The sequence below is a fragment of the Protomyctophum parallelum genome, assembly GCF_964188405.1.
Source record: "Protomyctophum parallelum genome assembly, chromosome: 2".
NCBI lineage: Eukaryota > Metazoa > Chordata > Actinopteri > Myctophiformes > Myctophidae > Protomyctophum > Protomyctophum parallelum.
This window is the reverse complement of record NC_139699.1, coordinates 39,015,500-39,028,468: the sequence shown is the minus strand read 5'-3', so window position 1 is coordinate 39,028,468 and position 12,969 is coordinate 39,015,500. Positions and strand designations below refer to the sequence as shown.

Sequence of the window (12,969 nt, the reverse complement as noted above, 5' to 3'; positions counted from 1 at the left end):
ATTATTGGGGTCCCTGGCACAGAATCTGGTCCAACAGAAGGTGGGAGAACCTACACCAGCCAGGCAGCCACCAAGGGTTCCCACACTTTTCACGACCCTAGGCATTACATTTAGTTTGACTAAACTTCACAAGGTTTGCCACTTTCTTACGTAATATTTGACAATTTGGTATTTGGCAAGTCAAGATATGTGCAGATACCCTGCATACACGTATACAGTTGGTTGGTTTGTTTACTCTTGAGTGAGAAAACAATGTTACATATTATGACGCTAATCATCTGGGCACACACCAAAATCATTTGGGGACCCAACTGGGGTCCCAAATCCCCAGTTTGAGAACCACTGGATTAAGCCACAACTACCCCCATTCCATGTGTAAAATGCTCAGTGTTCTAATTTGAGTTCCATTTGGTTCATCCCAACTATCAATCATTTGAGGTCCCACAGGGGTCCACAAAACACCACAAGGTGATGTCTAGATTATCTACACAATGATGCGAGTAAAGGGCCCAGGCCGTAGCGTAACGGTCTGGGCACCGGACTGGTAATCCAGTCGCAGTGTGCCGCGGGTTCGACTCCCGGACCCGACACGGCATTTACTGCATGTCATCCCCCCATCTCTCTCCCGTTTCCTGTCAGCCTACTGTCTGTCCCTTCAAAAATCAATAAAAGGCTCAAGCCGCAAAAAAATATCTTAAAAAAAAAAAAAAAATGATGCGAGTAAAGTACCGGGTCTCTGGCCTGGAGATTTGTTCCAATAAAACGTATGTGATAATAGTTTTTGTTAATTAAATGTGTGTCCCTTGTCACTGTGGTTGTCTGCTGCCAAGCAGCAGCCTTATCTGTACACTACCGCCACTATCACACTCACTCACACCTGAGACGTGCTGGAATCACAGATTATCACACCATTGTGATTGGCTGGGGGAAGACAGGCATAACTCTGCACATTACCCAAATACAGAACATGGGACAATATTCTCATTCTACTACTCTACCACCAAAATGTGCAATGCCTTGACACCATTCATTAAAATATGTGAATAACTGGTTGCTTTCTTAATTGGGCTAATAATAATAATAATAATGAGTAGGGATGCACCGATCCGGCTTTTTGGCATTCGATACCGATTTCGATACATGGGGGTCCAGTATCTGCCGATACAGAGTACCGATCCGATACCCCCCACAAAGAAACGTAATAACCTATTAAGCTGTATGCCTCACTGTGTGGAGTCTGGAATCATTATTTTGTGTAAGGCAACATCAAGGCTTGACTTAAACATTACTTTCCCAACTTTGTAAAACAAAATGTAACAAACACAGATATAAATGCACTGAATTATTTATTAAATAACTGTGCAACAATTAGACCAGGTTAATGTGTGCGCAGGCTAGCCTGGCTGCATTCCACATGTTATACTGTCAATACTACACTGCTGTGTCACAGAGGAGGTAGAGTTGTTTTCATACTGTAATTACACATAATTATCGGATCGGATAATGGATCGGCCACCGATCCGATACCCGATCTAGAATTTTAGCCTGGATCGGCGCCGATCTCCGATACGAGTATCGGATCGGTGCATCCCTAATAATGAGCCACACAAGGGGAGGTAAATGCGAATTCCCATAGAAAGCAAGTGTCGTTCACTACCGCCGTTTTCCCCTTTTCTCTGTTGTAATCTAATTTGAGTTCCATTTGCTTCATCCCAGATGCACAACTATCAATCATTTTGCAAACAAGCAAACACAAAAGAAGGTTTTCAAAATCATGGTATCTTCCAATATTAAAAAATGATATCAGTGTTTTCTGGGGAAGCTTTCAAAAGAGTCAACAAGTTGGAACATTTTTTAATAAAGATACTACATCCAAGCTCCATTGACAATGAATGGCCAGCTTTGAGTGTCTGTGTAAACTCAACATTGTGTAATCTTCTGTAAACACAAACATTGAAGACGAAGGTGAGGACGCAAATTGTGATTGGCCGGAATGAGATGATGTATGATGATAAGAGCGCCCCTCACTTCACAAGGGTGTGATTTTTGTATGCAGAATGTGATCATATCGACATCGGTTATATCGGCCATAACAGCAAAAGATTGTATATTGATATCGGCCAAAATGTCTCATCGGCACATCCCCGTTTGTTTCTTAATAACAGTATGCCATTTAATAACAGTACATTATTATTATTATACTAGTTTCGCCCAGGACAAGTAATATGCACCGTCCCAGCACTTTTGATGCATATGCACCGTCCCAGCACTTTTGATGCGTATGCACCGTCCCAGCAAATGACGTAATGACTACTTGTGCCTGATACGGCAGTGGTGCCAGATTACATACATGTATACATAGGAGCATTACCTTTAGTCCTCCCGACACTAAAACATATCGTCATTACGTCACCACCATCGAAAACCATTGGTTTTATCAGGCACAACTAGTCATTACGTCATTTGCTGGGACGGTGCATGAGCGAAAATGCTGGGACGGTGCATACGCATCGAAAATGCTGGGATGGTGCATACGGCGCAAAGTAACCACAGTATACCGCTAATCAATTTACAAATTACAAATACATATACATAGAGGCAGTTCCTTTAATCCACCCGGCACTGGTATAACTAGCTGGTATAACTAGCTCTCAATGATGACGTAATAAAGATGTGGATTAAAGGACCCAATGCCAGAGTGTAATTGGTTTTCGATGGTGACGTAATGACGATATGTTTTAGTGTTGGGAGGATTAAAGGTAATGCTCCTATGTATACATGTATGTAATCTGGCACCACTGCCGTATCAGGCACAAGTAGTCATTACGTGATTTGCTGGGACGGTGCATACGCATCGAATATGCTGGGACGGTGCATACGCATGAAAAATGGCGCAAAGTAATTTTTTACATGCATAAAGTAGGTAGGTAGCAAATAGTTAAACCTAATAATTCAACATTTCAAACGTTCCTCAAACTGAGATTTGACAGTTTGTAGCGGTTGAAAGTACTTAAATGCTTGCGTACTTAAATGGCCTACTAGTGTGCAACAAGCAAGTATGCACTCGACAGAGTGCAGTTCTAGTTTTAACTGTGACTATAAAAGGTATGTCATTGACCGTAAGTGGAAGTTACAGAGCATGCCATTCATAGTTAAGCAGGACATACAGGTATGTCAACGTATCATGTTAAATGATTAAACATCCTTGTTTACACAGGAATACGTATCCTGTTGCTGCCTGTCTGTCAGTCACAGCTAGATTGTATATACACATGAAGTGTCACTGAAGTGTTTTAACATCTGACCTCAAAGCCTCAAGAAGATCATTTAAAATGTCAAAGCAATAAGGAATGTTCATTCTATTTTATTTCAATTGCCAGTACCAGGAAAGCTTGTCAGGGATTTGTCTTGAAGGGTGACCTTCTTCTATAAAAAGGAACACACACACACATTTCATTAAAAAACATGAACCCTAGCGAACCTATTCTGCTTCATGTCATAATAGCCAAACATTTGGCAAATATAAGGAGAGGAAACATTTGGCAAAAACAGCCAAACTACACGACTATTTTCAGCAAAGATTTGGTGTAGAAGAGGGAAGAAATCAGGGTAATCTTGGCCAAAAAAAAATCAAAGGGTTCTCTGTGTCACTTTAGATTATAGCTACTTGCATAATGTACATGTCTCAATAACTAGACCTGTGCCCGTCGGCCACTGACCTACTTGGGAACGATGCAAGTTGGGAACCTAGTATGCAATACCCATTGCATAGTTGCATACCGACTCACCGAATCAAGGCCGGGCATAAAATGTGTGAAAATCTATATATATTTTAAAGCGATGTTCAACTAAAATCTTTGCTTCTGGGGGATCACTGGAACGATTATTTTGGGTCCCTGGATACGACTATTTTGAGATGGGGGCCCACGGCTAAATACATATCATTTTGGGGGTCCTTGACATGAAAAGGTTTGAGAACCTCTGATATAACCGGGGGATAACTTCTGATATCCCACGCGAGGAGAGGGCCCGTGGCGTGCCGTGCCCTGGCCGTGCCACACAAAAATAATGGTTCTTTAAAAGAAGAACAGTCACCTCACCTACTGAATACCTGGCTGAAACCCCGTTTTATTTAGGAAATGGGGAGAAAGGGAGGGGACCAACCAAGAAAGACCCATATGTCTGGGGAGACCTTTTAGTTTTAGTACACCCTCGGAGAGTTAAATTATTATCGCTGAGGATTGAGGACTGAGGATGTAGATTATTGGTCCGGACTCCGGCCAGGATGACCATGGGTCCAGAGATAATATGATTGTATGAAATGGGGGTCCATGGCCTAATCAATGGATTAATCCTAATCAATTGGATTTTTATCTTAAAACAATGGGTATCCTGAAAATGTTTGGGAACCACTGGTTGGTAAAACAACTTTGATTCAAAAGTTACCAGTCAGTTCAACCCATCAGATCTTCTCTGCCAGTCAGCCTGGCAGAGATCCAGCATGATATGCTGATCACAGCCTTAATGATTCAGTACATTATGACATTCATCATCATTATTATTAGTAGCTACTATTGTGTTTCCGTTTATTCCATTATGTGACCTCACAGTCACTACCAGCTGTTCACAAGGCTGCATTTACCACGCTGTCTGACTCTGCAAAAAGCTTGTAGAGAAAAGTAGCTGTGTGAGGGCATATCACACACACACACACACACACACTAATGGAAAAGTAAAAGGGTTGCTGTGGTTTAGCTGGAGCAAAACAAACAGTCGAGGAGATATGACAAGCGACTGGTGGAATAAGTGCATGCATGCACGCGCATGCAACACACACACACACACACACACACACACACACACACACACACACACACACACACACACACACACACACACACACACACACACACACACACACACACACACACACACACACACACACACACACACACACACACACACACACACACACACACAGAGAGAGTTAAGAGCAAACAACACACTAGGAGCTCTTACAGTATGTAATGTAGTATCATGTATGTTCTCTATACTTATGATAACTACTTTTTATGTGTGTAATGTATTGCCATGCTTTTAGTTTTGTTGCTTATTGTAAATCGCTCTGGATTAAGAGCGTCTGCTAAATGCCTAAATTGTACTTACACACATCAGACATTAATGTGCATAGGTCTGTATGATGTTACACACTGGCATTACGTGCTGATGTTGCACAATAACACAAATGATAACATCAAATTATAAAATTGACTTTTTAATCTGGCATAAACTAGGCAATGGTCCAAATGGCCCACATTATTGAGAGATTAAAGGCTTTACCTTTTATATCGAGGAGCAAAAACTACAGAAAGAAGTGAAATAAAAGCAGACATGAACACAGTTTTGATTAGTTTAAATCACAGCAGGCTGCTGATAATGGGCCATAATAGGATGGGTGGGTGTCTTACAACCTTGAGGGAGTGATTTGTGGTCCTTGAAGACTTAAATTATACATTTTAGGTTATATATATACATTTAATAACATTTTCTCACGTAGGCTACTGTACTTAAGTAGAATTTAAAGTTGTTGTTTTTTACTTTGAGTATTTCCAATACTTCTACTCCACTACATCATGATTTATCTCATAGGAAAAGATTGTACTTTTACACCAATACAATTAGTTAAAAACTTTAGTTACTTTGTAGATTTGAATTATTATTATTATTACAAAACATAAATTAAGCTCTTCAGCCCGGCTATTTAAACTTTGGCTATTTGATAGTGATCTAAAAGTTCACAATGTGTAACGATACCTTGTTAAACGGGACATTCTGCATATTTGATCGCTCTGGTCCATAACTCAAATACACGCATTAGACTCTAATGCGTGTATTTGAGCTATTAGAGCTATGGACCAGAGCTACATAGTTGAGTACTTTTACTTTAAGTTTATTGTGATGCCATTACTTTTGTACTTTTACTCAAGTAAATTTTGATTTATACCCGAGTTTTACTTGTAACAAAGTGTTTCTACATTGCAGTATTGATATAGATCTAATCTGTATAGGCCTATACGACATGAGTGTCTTAAACCGGTTACTCAGCATACATACAGTTTAGTGATGACGTGCGCCAGACCAGAAGGCTGCATGAAGCCCCCCAAAGCTGCAACCACATTCAGGTTTGGTCTAAATTAAAAAGCTTGACTTTGGTTTGAAAGAAGATCTTATGTGTTCATTTAACACTGAACATTTATTTTATTTTATCTTTGGCTGTAAAAAGAAAAAGAAAAAAGGAAGAGGTGTTGGTTGGTTGGGCCATGGGTAAAGAAGAGGCCCTTCATTCAGTCCTGTTACCACCATGGGGGCCCCTTGGTGAGGAGAGGCCCTTCATTCACTACCGTTACCAGGGGAAATGAAGGGGGTGGGGGCCACTGGGGGTACTGCTTTTTTTTCTGCTTTCCAACTAAATCAATGTCAGGCTTGCTGATAACAACCAGGCCCTTTCTGTCACTCACACACTGCCCAGTATAGCAGCATCGCTTGTAGCACCACTTCACTTAAAGAATATTTCATAATGCTAGAACAAGCCAGTGGCACGGTACGATTGTTGGGCTTCCTCTTTTTCCTGGTAAAGAAAAAATCAAAGCAACAGAACACACTGTAACAGAACGTTAGAGAATAATAATCCTTTTTTCTTTACCTTTCGACCCAACGTTGTCCCCGAGTAGAAGTAATATGCAATCCCCAGCACCCAGAGCACGGCAAAACACAACAATATCCTCGACTTCCTTCTCATCTCTGTCCGTTTTGGAAGCGTCCTATAATAGCTCCGTCTTCTTCCCCCTCTGCCTGCGAGGCGAGCGGCTACGTATCCCCTTTTCTAGCCCGACGTGGACGCTCTGAACGCGGCCCGGGTGCTTGTCGCTCGTCGGTCGGGTCGGGTGGTCGGTCCTTGCTTGGTCGTCAGCCCTCCGCCTTCCCCGGCTATGTGCTGTGACTGTGAGGCTATCCGAGCAGCAGGTCGGTCCGGTGGAGGAGGTGTTGTTGGGGAGGTGGAGGAATAGTGGAGGTATAAGGAGGAGGAGGTGGTGGAGGAGAAGCGGAGAAGAGAAGAGCAGGAAGCAGAGAGCAGAGCAGCCAACATCAGCGGGTTGAGAGGGGAAAGGCCGGCCCGACTACTACCATGAGCCAATCAAACGCCGCCTGGTTTATGCTTCGTCGTAAAATAGCAGATCTCCAAGCTCACGTCGCGTCGCCGAGGCGACGAACCGTGAGCTTGGATATCGGCTATTTTCCCGACCGCACGACACCGTCGTCCGACGAAGTGAGTGTCGTCGTGTCGCGAGGGGAGGGCCCGTGGCGTGCCGTGCCCTGGCCGTGCCACACGCAAAAATAATGGTTAAAGGCTGACGCTGACGGTTCCTTCCACAGATTATAAAGAAGAACCCTCACCTACTGAATACCTGGCTGAAACCCCGTTTTATTTAGGAAATGGGGAGAAAGGGAGGGGACCAACGAAGAAAGACCCATATGTATGGGGAGACCTTTTAGTTTTAGTACACCCTCGGAGAGTTATTATCGCTGAGGATTGAGGAATGAGGATGTAGATTAGTGGTCCGGACTCCGGCCCGGACCACCATGGGTCCAGAGATAATATGATTGTATCAAATGGGGGTCCATGGCCACAGTCAGACCCAGAGCCGTGTCTATTTCTAAGGCTCTGGTCAGACCGTCTCCTGACTCTGACATGATTAACTTGTTTGAGAACCACGACGGTTCATTATCTATGGCATTGGCATATGTGTGAAGAAGCTGTTTGGGTTCTAATCTATTCTCTAATCATGGGTACTTTTATTTTCCGGTGTAGAAAGCTGTCTGGCTGGCACTATTATGTTGAGGAGGATGTGGAGGACGCCGTCCTCAGGAGTCAGGACGGACAGACAAACAGTTAACACACATGGACAGACACAGACAGGAAGCAGACCATTGTTTTGACCAGACCTTATAGTTAATACTCTATGGACCAGACTGAAGTGTTTTTTCTCATCCGCTACTCTGAGCATCACATGACACGTGGTGGTGGTGATCGTGATGATACAATTGTGTCATCACAATCACATGTCATGTCATGTGGTTTATACAATGTATTGTATCACTATCAACACTAATGTCGTTCTGCTGCTGCTGGCTTCACGCTTTGGGGGTGCCAGATACTTTTACTTAATTGCAAATACTGTTGCAAATAAAATACCTGCGTTCAAAGTATTGGCATAATATAAGGCAGATCTGAGTGTTCATACAATACTGTGTAGTGAGTGACTCTGAGTAGTAGTGTACAAGCGCGTCAGTCTGTCTGCCAGCATCACTGTCAAGTCAGCAGTGATTTCCAAAGTGGGGGCGCCCGCCAGGGGGCGCCAGATTGACCAACGTATACACTGTAGTAATAAGTCTCTTGAGGAGGCGCGTCTGAAGCCTGACCAACAACTGTAATAGTGTGAACCCGAACCATACAGTGACACGCACGCACACACACACACACACACACACACGACCAGAGTTGGGGTCCGGTACTGATTGAATACATCAATCAATCAATCAATCAAGGATCACATGCTTATATCAATCTAGGAATGTGCAACAATCTAATTTTGTTTGAGAATTGTCTCCTTGCAGACAATTATTTGAATCAATTCATTCAAAGTTAATGCTGTACCCGTAGGCCTATAGGTTTAATATCTATTGTAAAAATGTCAAACATTTTCAATAGGAGATCTAAAATCTAATGTGCCGTGTCCGGTCAGTGCTTTACCTACAGTAAGTGACCGTTTTGTTTAAACTGAATTTACTGTTGTAATCTGAGTACAGTCCCAGCTAACCTGACCAATGCTGTTGAATAATAATATCAAAATTACTTCATCCCGCTATTGATGTATGCAATTTCTTTAAGGTCATTTAAATGTTTGATAAAAACACAACTCGGCATGCTCAAACTGAGGCCCCTAAACTAAAGGTCATCTCCAGTCTACCGTGGCATTTTACATCTTAATCGTGACAAAACATGCTTCTGAACCCCGAGCAAAATACCATCAATACATACATTATACTGTATGCCCCAAACTGTGTCCCAGTAGTATTGCACATATGTAACCCCCCCCCCCCCCCACACACACACACACACACACATACACACACACAGTGGTTGTTGTTTATTCAATGCTGCCCCGTGATACAGTCTGAAGAGAGTCTGTGTCTATGTTTATATTGCCTACAGTACTGTTACAGTTATGGAAGGAAATGTTGTACTGAATGGAGACACTGCTTTGTTTTTCTATCTATATTGCAGGGTAGGTAATTCTGACTATATACTTTTAGACCAATACTTAAATATAAATGTGTACAGTGAGTGCATAATGTGTGTCTATCATCTGCAATTGAAATTAGATATTAATTCCTGTTGAACGTTTCTGCATGTTTCTGCACGTTTCTGCTCCAGGTTTGGAATGGAATAGTTCCAGCTATAGGAGCATTTTTTGGTCAAAGACACTGACCTCATCTAACCCTGGATAACCATACATGGAGAACACTGGATCATCACCTAGATCTGCATACAGTATGGAGCCAGCCAGCAATCTACATCTGACCTCAAACCCTTATATCTCCATATATGGAGCTGAGTGGGCTGACCTGTTCTGACATTCCATTATGTTGATCCTACCCCACCCGTCCTTCCTGTTCTGACATTCCATATGTTGATCTGACCTCATCAAACCCTGTACACTCAAAACCCACTCCATATATGTTCAGTACAGAATTCATTCCATTATGTTGATCTGACCCCCCATGCCAAAGCGCCAGCGCTTGCCCAGAAGTCTACAGTCAGCCGTCACCCAGGCGGATGCATGCATGCATCCAGGCGGATGTGACCTTGCCCTAAAGGGCGAGGTCTATAAGGTGTACTTGTATGTACTTTGATTAAACTTGAAGCCAAATAACCAGCTTTCAGCCACATAATCATTGGTATTCAGACAGATTCTTCATGTTTTATTTAAACAGCAGACCAGCTTTGGGGCCACCGTGTTTACAGTAATTCAATTAAAGCATGCATTCATCTTCTTTAGTGGCTATTTAATACCTTTAACTGTAGCAGAAGAGCTTTTTCAGTTTGTTTTTGTTTTAGTAGAGTAATAGTCTATAATAGTTATACTCTTCTAACTACTAACTAACTATACAGGGATATATTTGTGTGGTTTTGGCCGGCTTAGAGTGTAGAAATCCCAACAGGTTCTGAGGTTGGCGGAGGGGGAGACAGCAAACATGTCCTGCTCTGCCGGAGTATCTCCATTCATAATAACTGTTATGAGTTTTATTTCTAAATTTGTTATGGAAACACCAGAAACTAGGGCTGTTCTGCCAACTGTCTTAGTTAGTTTACTGTAGAAATGAAGAAGTCTCTGATTCTACAAATGTATGTACTGTCTGTCTATATGCTTTCCCATACAATATTTTTGAGGGGCGCTAGCCCCTCCAATGCCTGGCATTTGAAATTATGTCATATGGCAGCCAAGTCTATGGACTTGTTTAGAGCACTTTTAACAAAAATCGAATGACAGCCAAGCCTATGGACTTGTTAGTTTACAGCAGTTAAACAAACATTAACGGGATGAGACGTACACAATGTGGCCAATATAAATACATCTTATTTTATACAATAACACTGCAATCGTGTGGCAGCCATCACACACTTCACACAAGTGTGATTTTAATATTAGGACAGAGTGAGCCCTCTTGGTGCCGGCCTTTCTAATACATTTACCATGTTTTAGAAACATCTTGTGAAGCTCTGTGATCTAGCCTAGTGGCTTATTATAGAATGATGATTGTTAGCTTGTCGTTCGCTGCGCAATAGACAAAGTGGATCCAGTGCCATTTAAGAGACAAACTGTGTGCAGATAGGAAGGTTAGTATAATGCCTGTGCAAATTGGCGTTGTTAAGCATGGATGGCAACTTGGCTCTGGTCAGCTCATATAAGGTGTGAAATGGTAATTAGACCGCCACTTCGTCCGAAAGAGAGAGTTAGTTGTATACATAGTGTAAGGTACTGTAAGGTTTTCAATCTCAGACATACACCTCATTCACATCAATGAAGTGTATAGCATCAGATTTCATGATGGAAGGAGACTCTCAGGTCTCATATTCAGAGTGTCCATATTCGTGTGCCTTCCTCCATGAACACATCAAGAGACACCACAACAACCTCTACTGCCCAACACTGAGGAATGAACAGAGTCCCTCAGCAGCCTGTCAGCAAATAAAGAAACAAAGAGAGACAGATGAACCAAAATCTAAGTGTCATCAACAGTTTACCAAGAATGTAGCTAATGAGGGAGAAGTAAAGACGAGTTACACAGGAAAGACAACCTACAGCTGCAAACAGTGTGTCAAGAGTTTCAGTAGGTTAGGTCTCCTCGAGAGACACAAGCGTATCCACACTGGTGAAAAACCTTTCCACTGTCAGCAGTGTGACAAAAGTTTCACTGTATCACATGACCTGAAGAAACACCAGCGTATTCACACTGGAGAAAAACCCTTCCACTGTAAACATTGTGACAAGAGTTTCACTGTATCAAGTGATGTGAAAAAACACCTGCGTATCCACACTGGAGAAAAACCTTTTCACTGTAAACACTGTGACAAGAGTTTCGGACAGTCAGGTACTCTGAAGACACACCAGCGTCTCCACACCGGAGAAAGACCTTATTACTGTACGCAGTGCAACAAGAGTTTCATTGCATTATGTAATTTACAGAAACACCTGCGCGTTCACACTGGAGAAAAACCTTTCCACTGTGCACACTGTGACATGAGTTTCAGTCAGTTAAGTAACATGAAAACACACCAGCGTCGGCTCCACACAGGGCAAAAAACGTAACCACTGTAAACGGTGTGACAAGAGTTTCTGTCCATTTCCACTGTAAACATAATCCATAAGGGGACCAGATTTGACAATTGGAAAGGATTGGAAAGAGGGGGTGAGGAAAATGCACTGTACATAGTAGCTCAAACGTCCTTATGCAGAAATCAAATGTTTGCAAATGTATACATCTTTCTTTGTGACATCCCTGCATGCCTCTCGATCGTACGATTAAGTCAGCCATGTGGCAGCCAAGGGAGGGGGGGGGGGAATAAGATAATGACATTTCAATTAAATGTGAACACAGTTCATAGCCATATTATAGTAGCATTCATAATTTTTCACCAAAGTTCCAGAGTTCATTCTTGCAGTGAGTATAGTGACTCGTGAGTAGGTCTATACGTATGTTTTTTATCAGCTTGTGTCTGTTGTGTGATAAGGACTCTAAATTGTCTACTTTTGGAACTAGTTATCTCAGAGTTTACAGGGTGTGACCTATTTCTACAAAGATAGGTCAGTGGTTGTTCAAGTATTTGTAGCAAGCATGGTGTTTAAATTTGGTCACTGGTACTCTAGCAACATGGCACCGCCACCCATACAGTGTCATTTGGGACTCAGGTGGAGGGGATGGTAATTGCCTCCCTCTAGTGTTCAAATTCCTTGTGGCTGTTGGGCAGAAACCCCTCCATATACTAACTTTCATAAATTAACGCCCTAATTGATCATACTACAGTGTCACACAAAAGCAGCAAGAGTAGTAGATCAACAAGGTCGAAACGTGGAGCGAAGCAACGAGATCTGCTACTTTTTAGTTTTATTTTGAATTTGAATCCTGAAAAGTACAGGGATTTTTATTTCCACTCGACAGACAGAGGCAATATAATCAACCTTTGAAACATTCATTATTATTATTTAAAAGACCAAGCAGTCCTGAAAGGACTTGGTCCTTTGTAATTGTCTCTTTCTTTCTTCTCCTTCCGCCAAAAATAGCAGTTCTGGCTGAACTGGTCGGTTTTTCGCGAAACTTGGCAACATGGTAGAGGGCCATGCCAAA

The 12,969-nt window shown here is 42.2% G+C and overlaps 1 protein-coding gene across 1 annotated transcript in view; it reads right to left on the bottom strand.

Moving 5' to 3' along the window:
* The window catches only part of galnt2 (UDP-N-acetyl-alpha-D-galactosamine:polypeptide N-acetylgalactosaminyltransferase 2), a 66,330-nt gene extending 59,195 nt beyond the window's left edge, over positions 1–7,135 (bottom strand). Inside the window, exon 1 of the mRNA XM_083760054.1 lies at positions 6,704–7,135. Within this exon, the coding sequence (XP_083616180.1) occupies positions 6,704–6,799 (96 nt within the window). The 5' untranslated portion in view covers positions 6,800–7,135. The remainder of the gene's footprint in view (positions 1–6,703) is intronic.
* Positions 7,136–12,969: the final 5,834 nt, after the last annotated feature.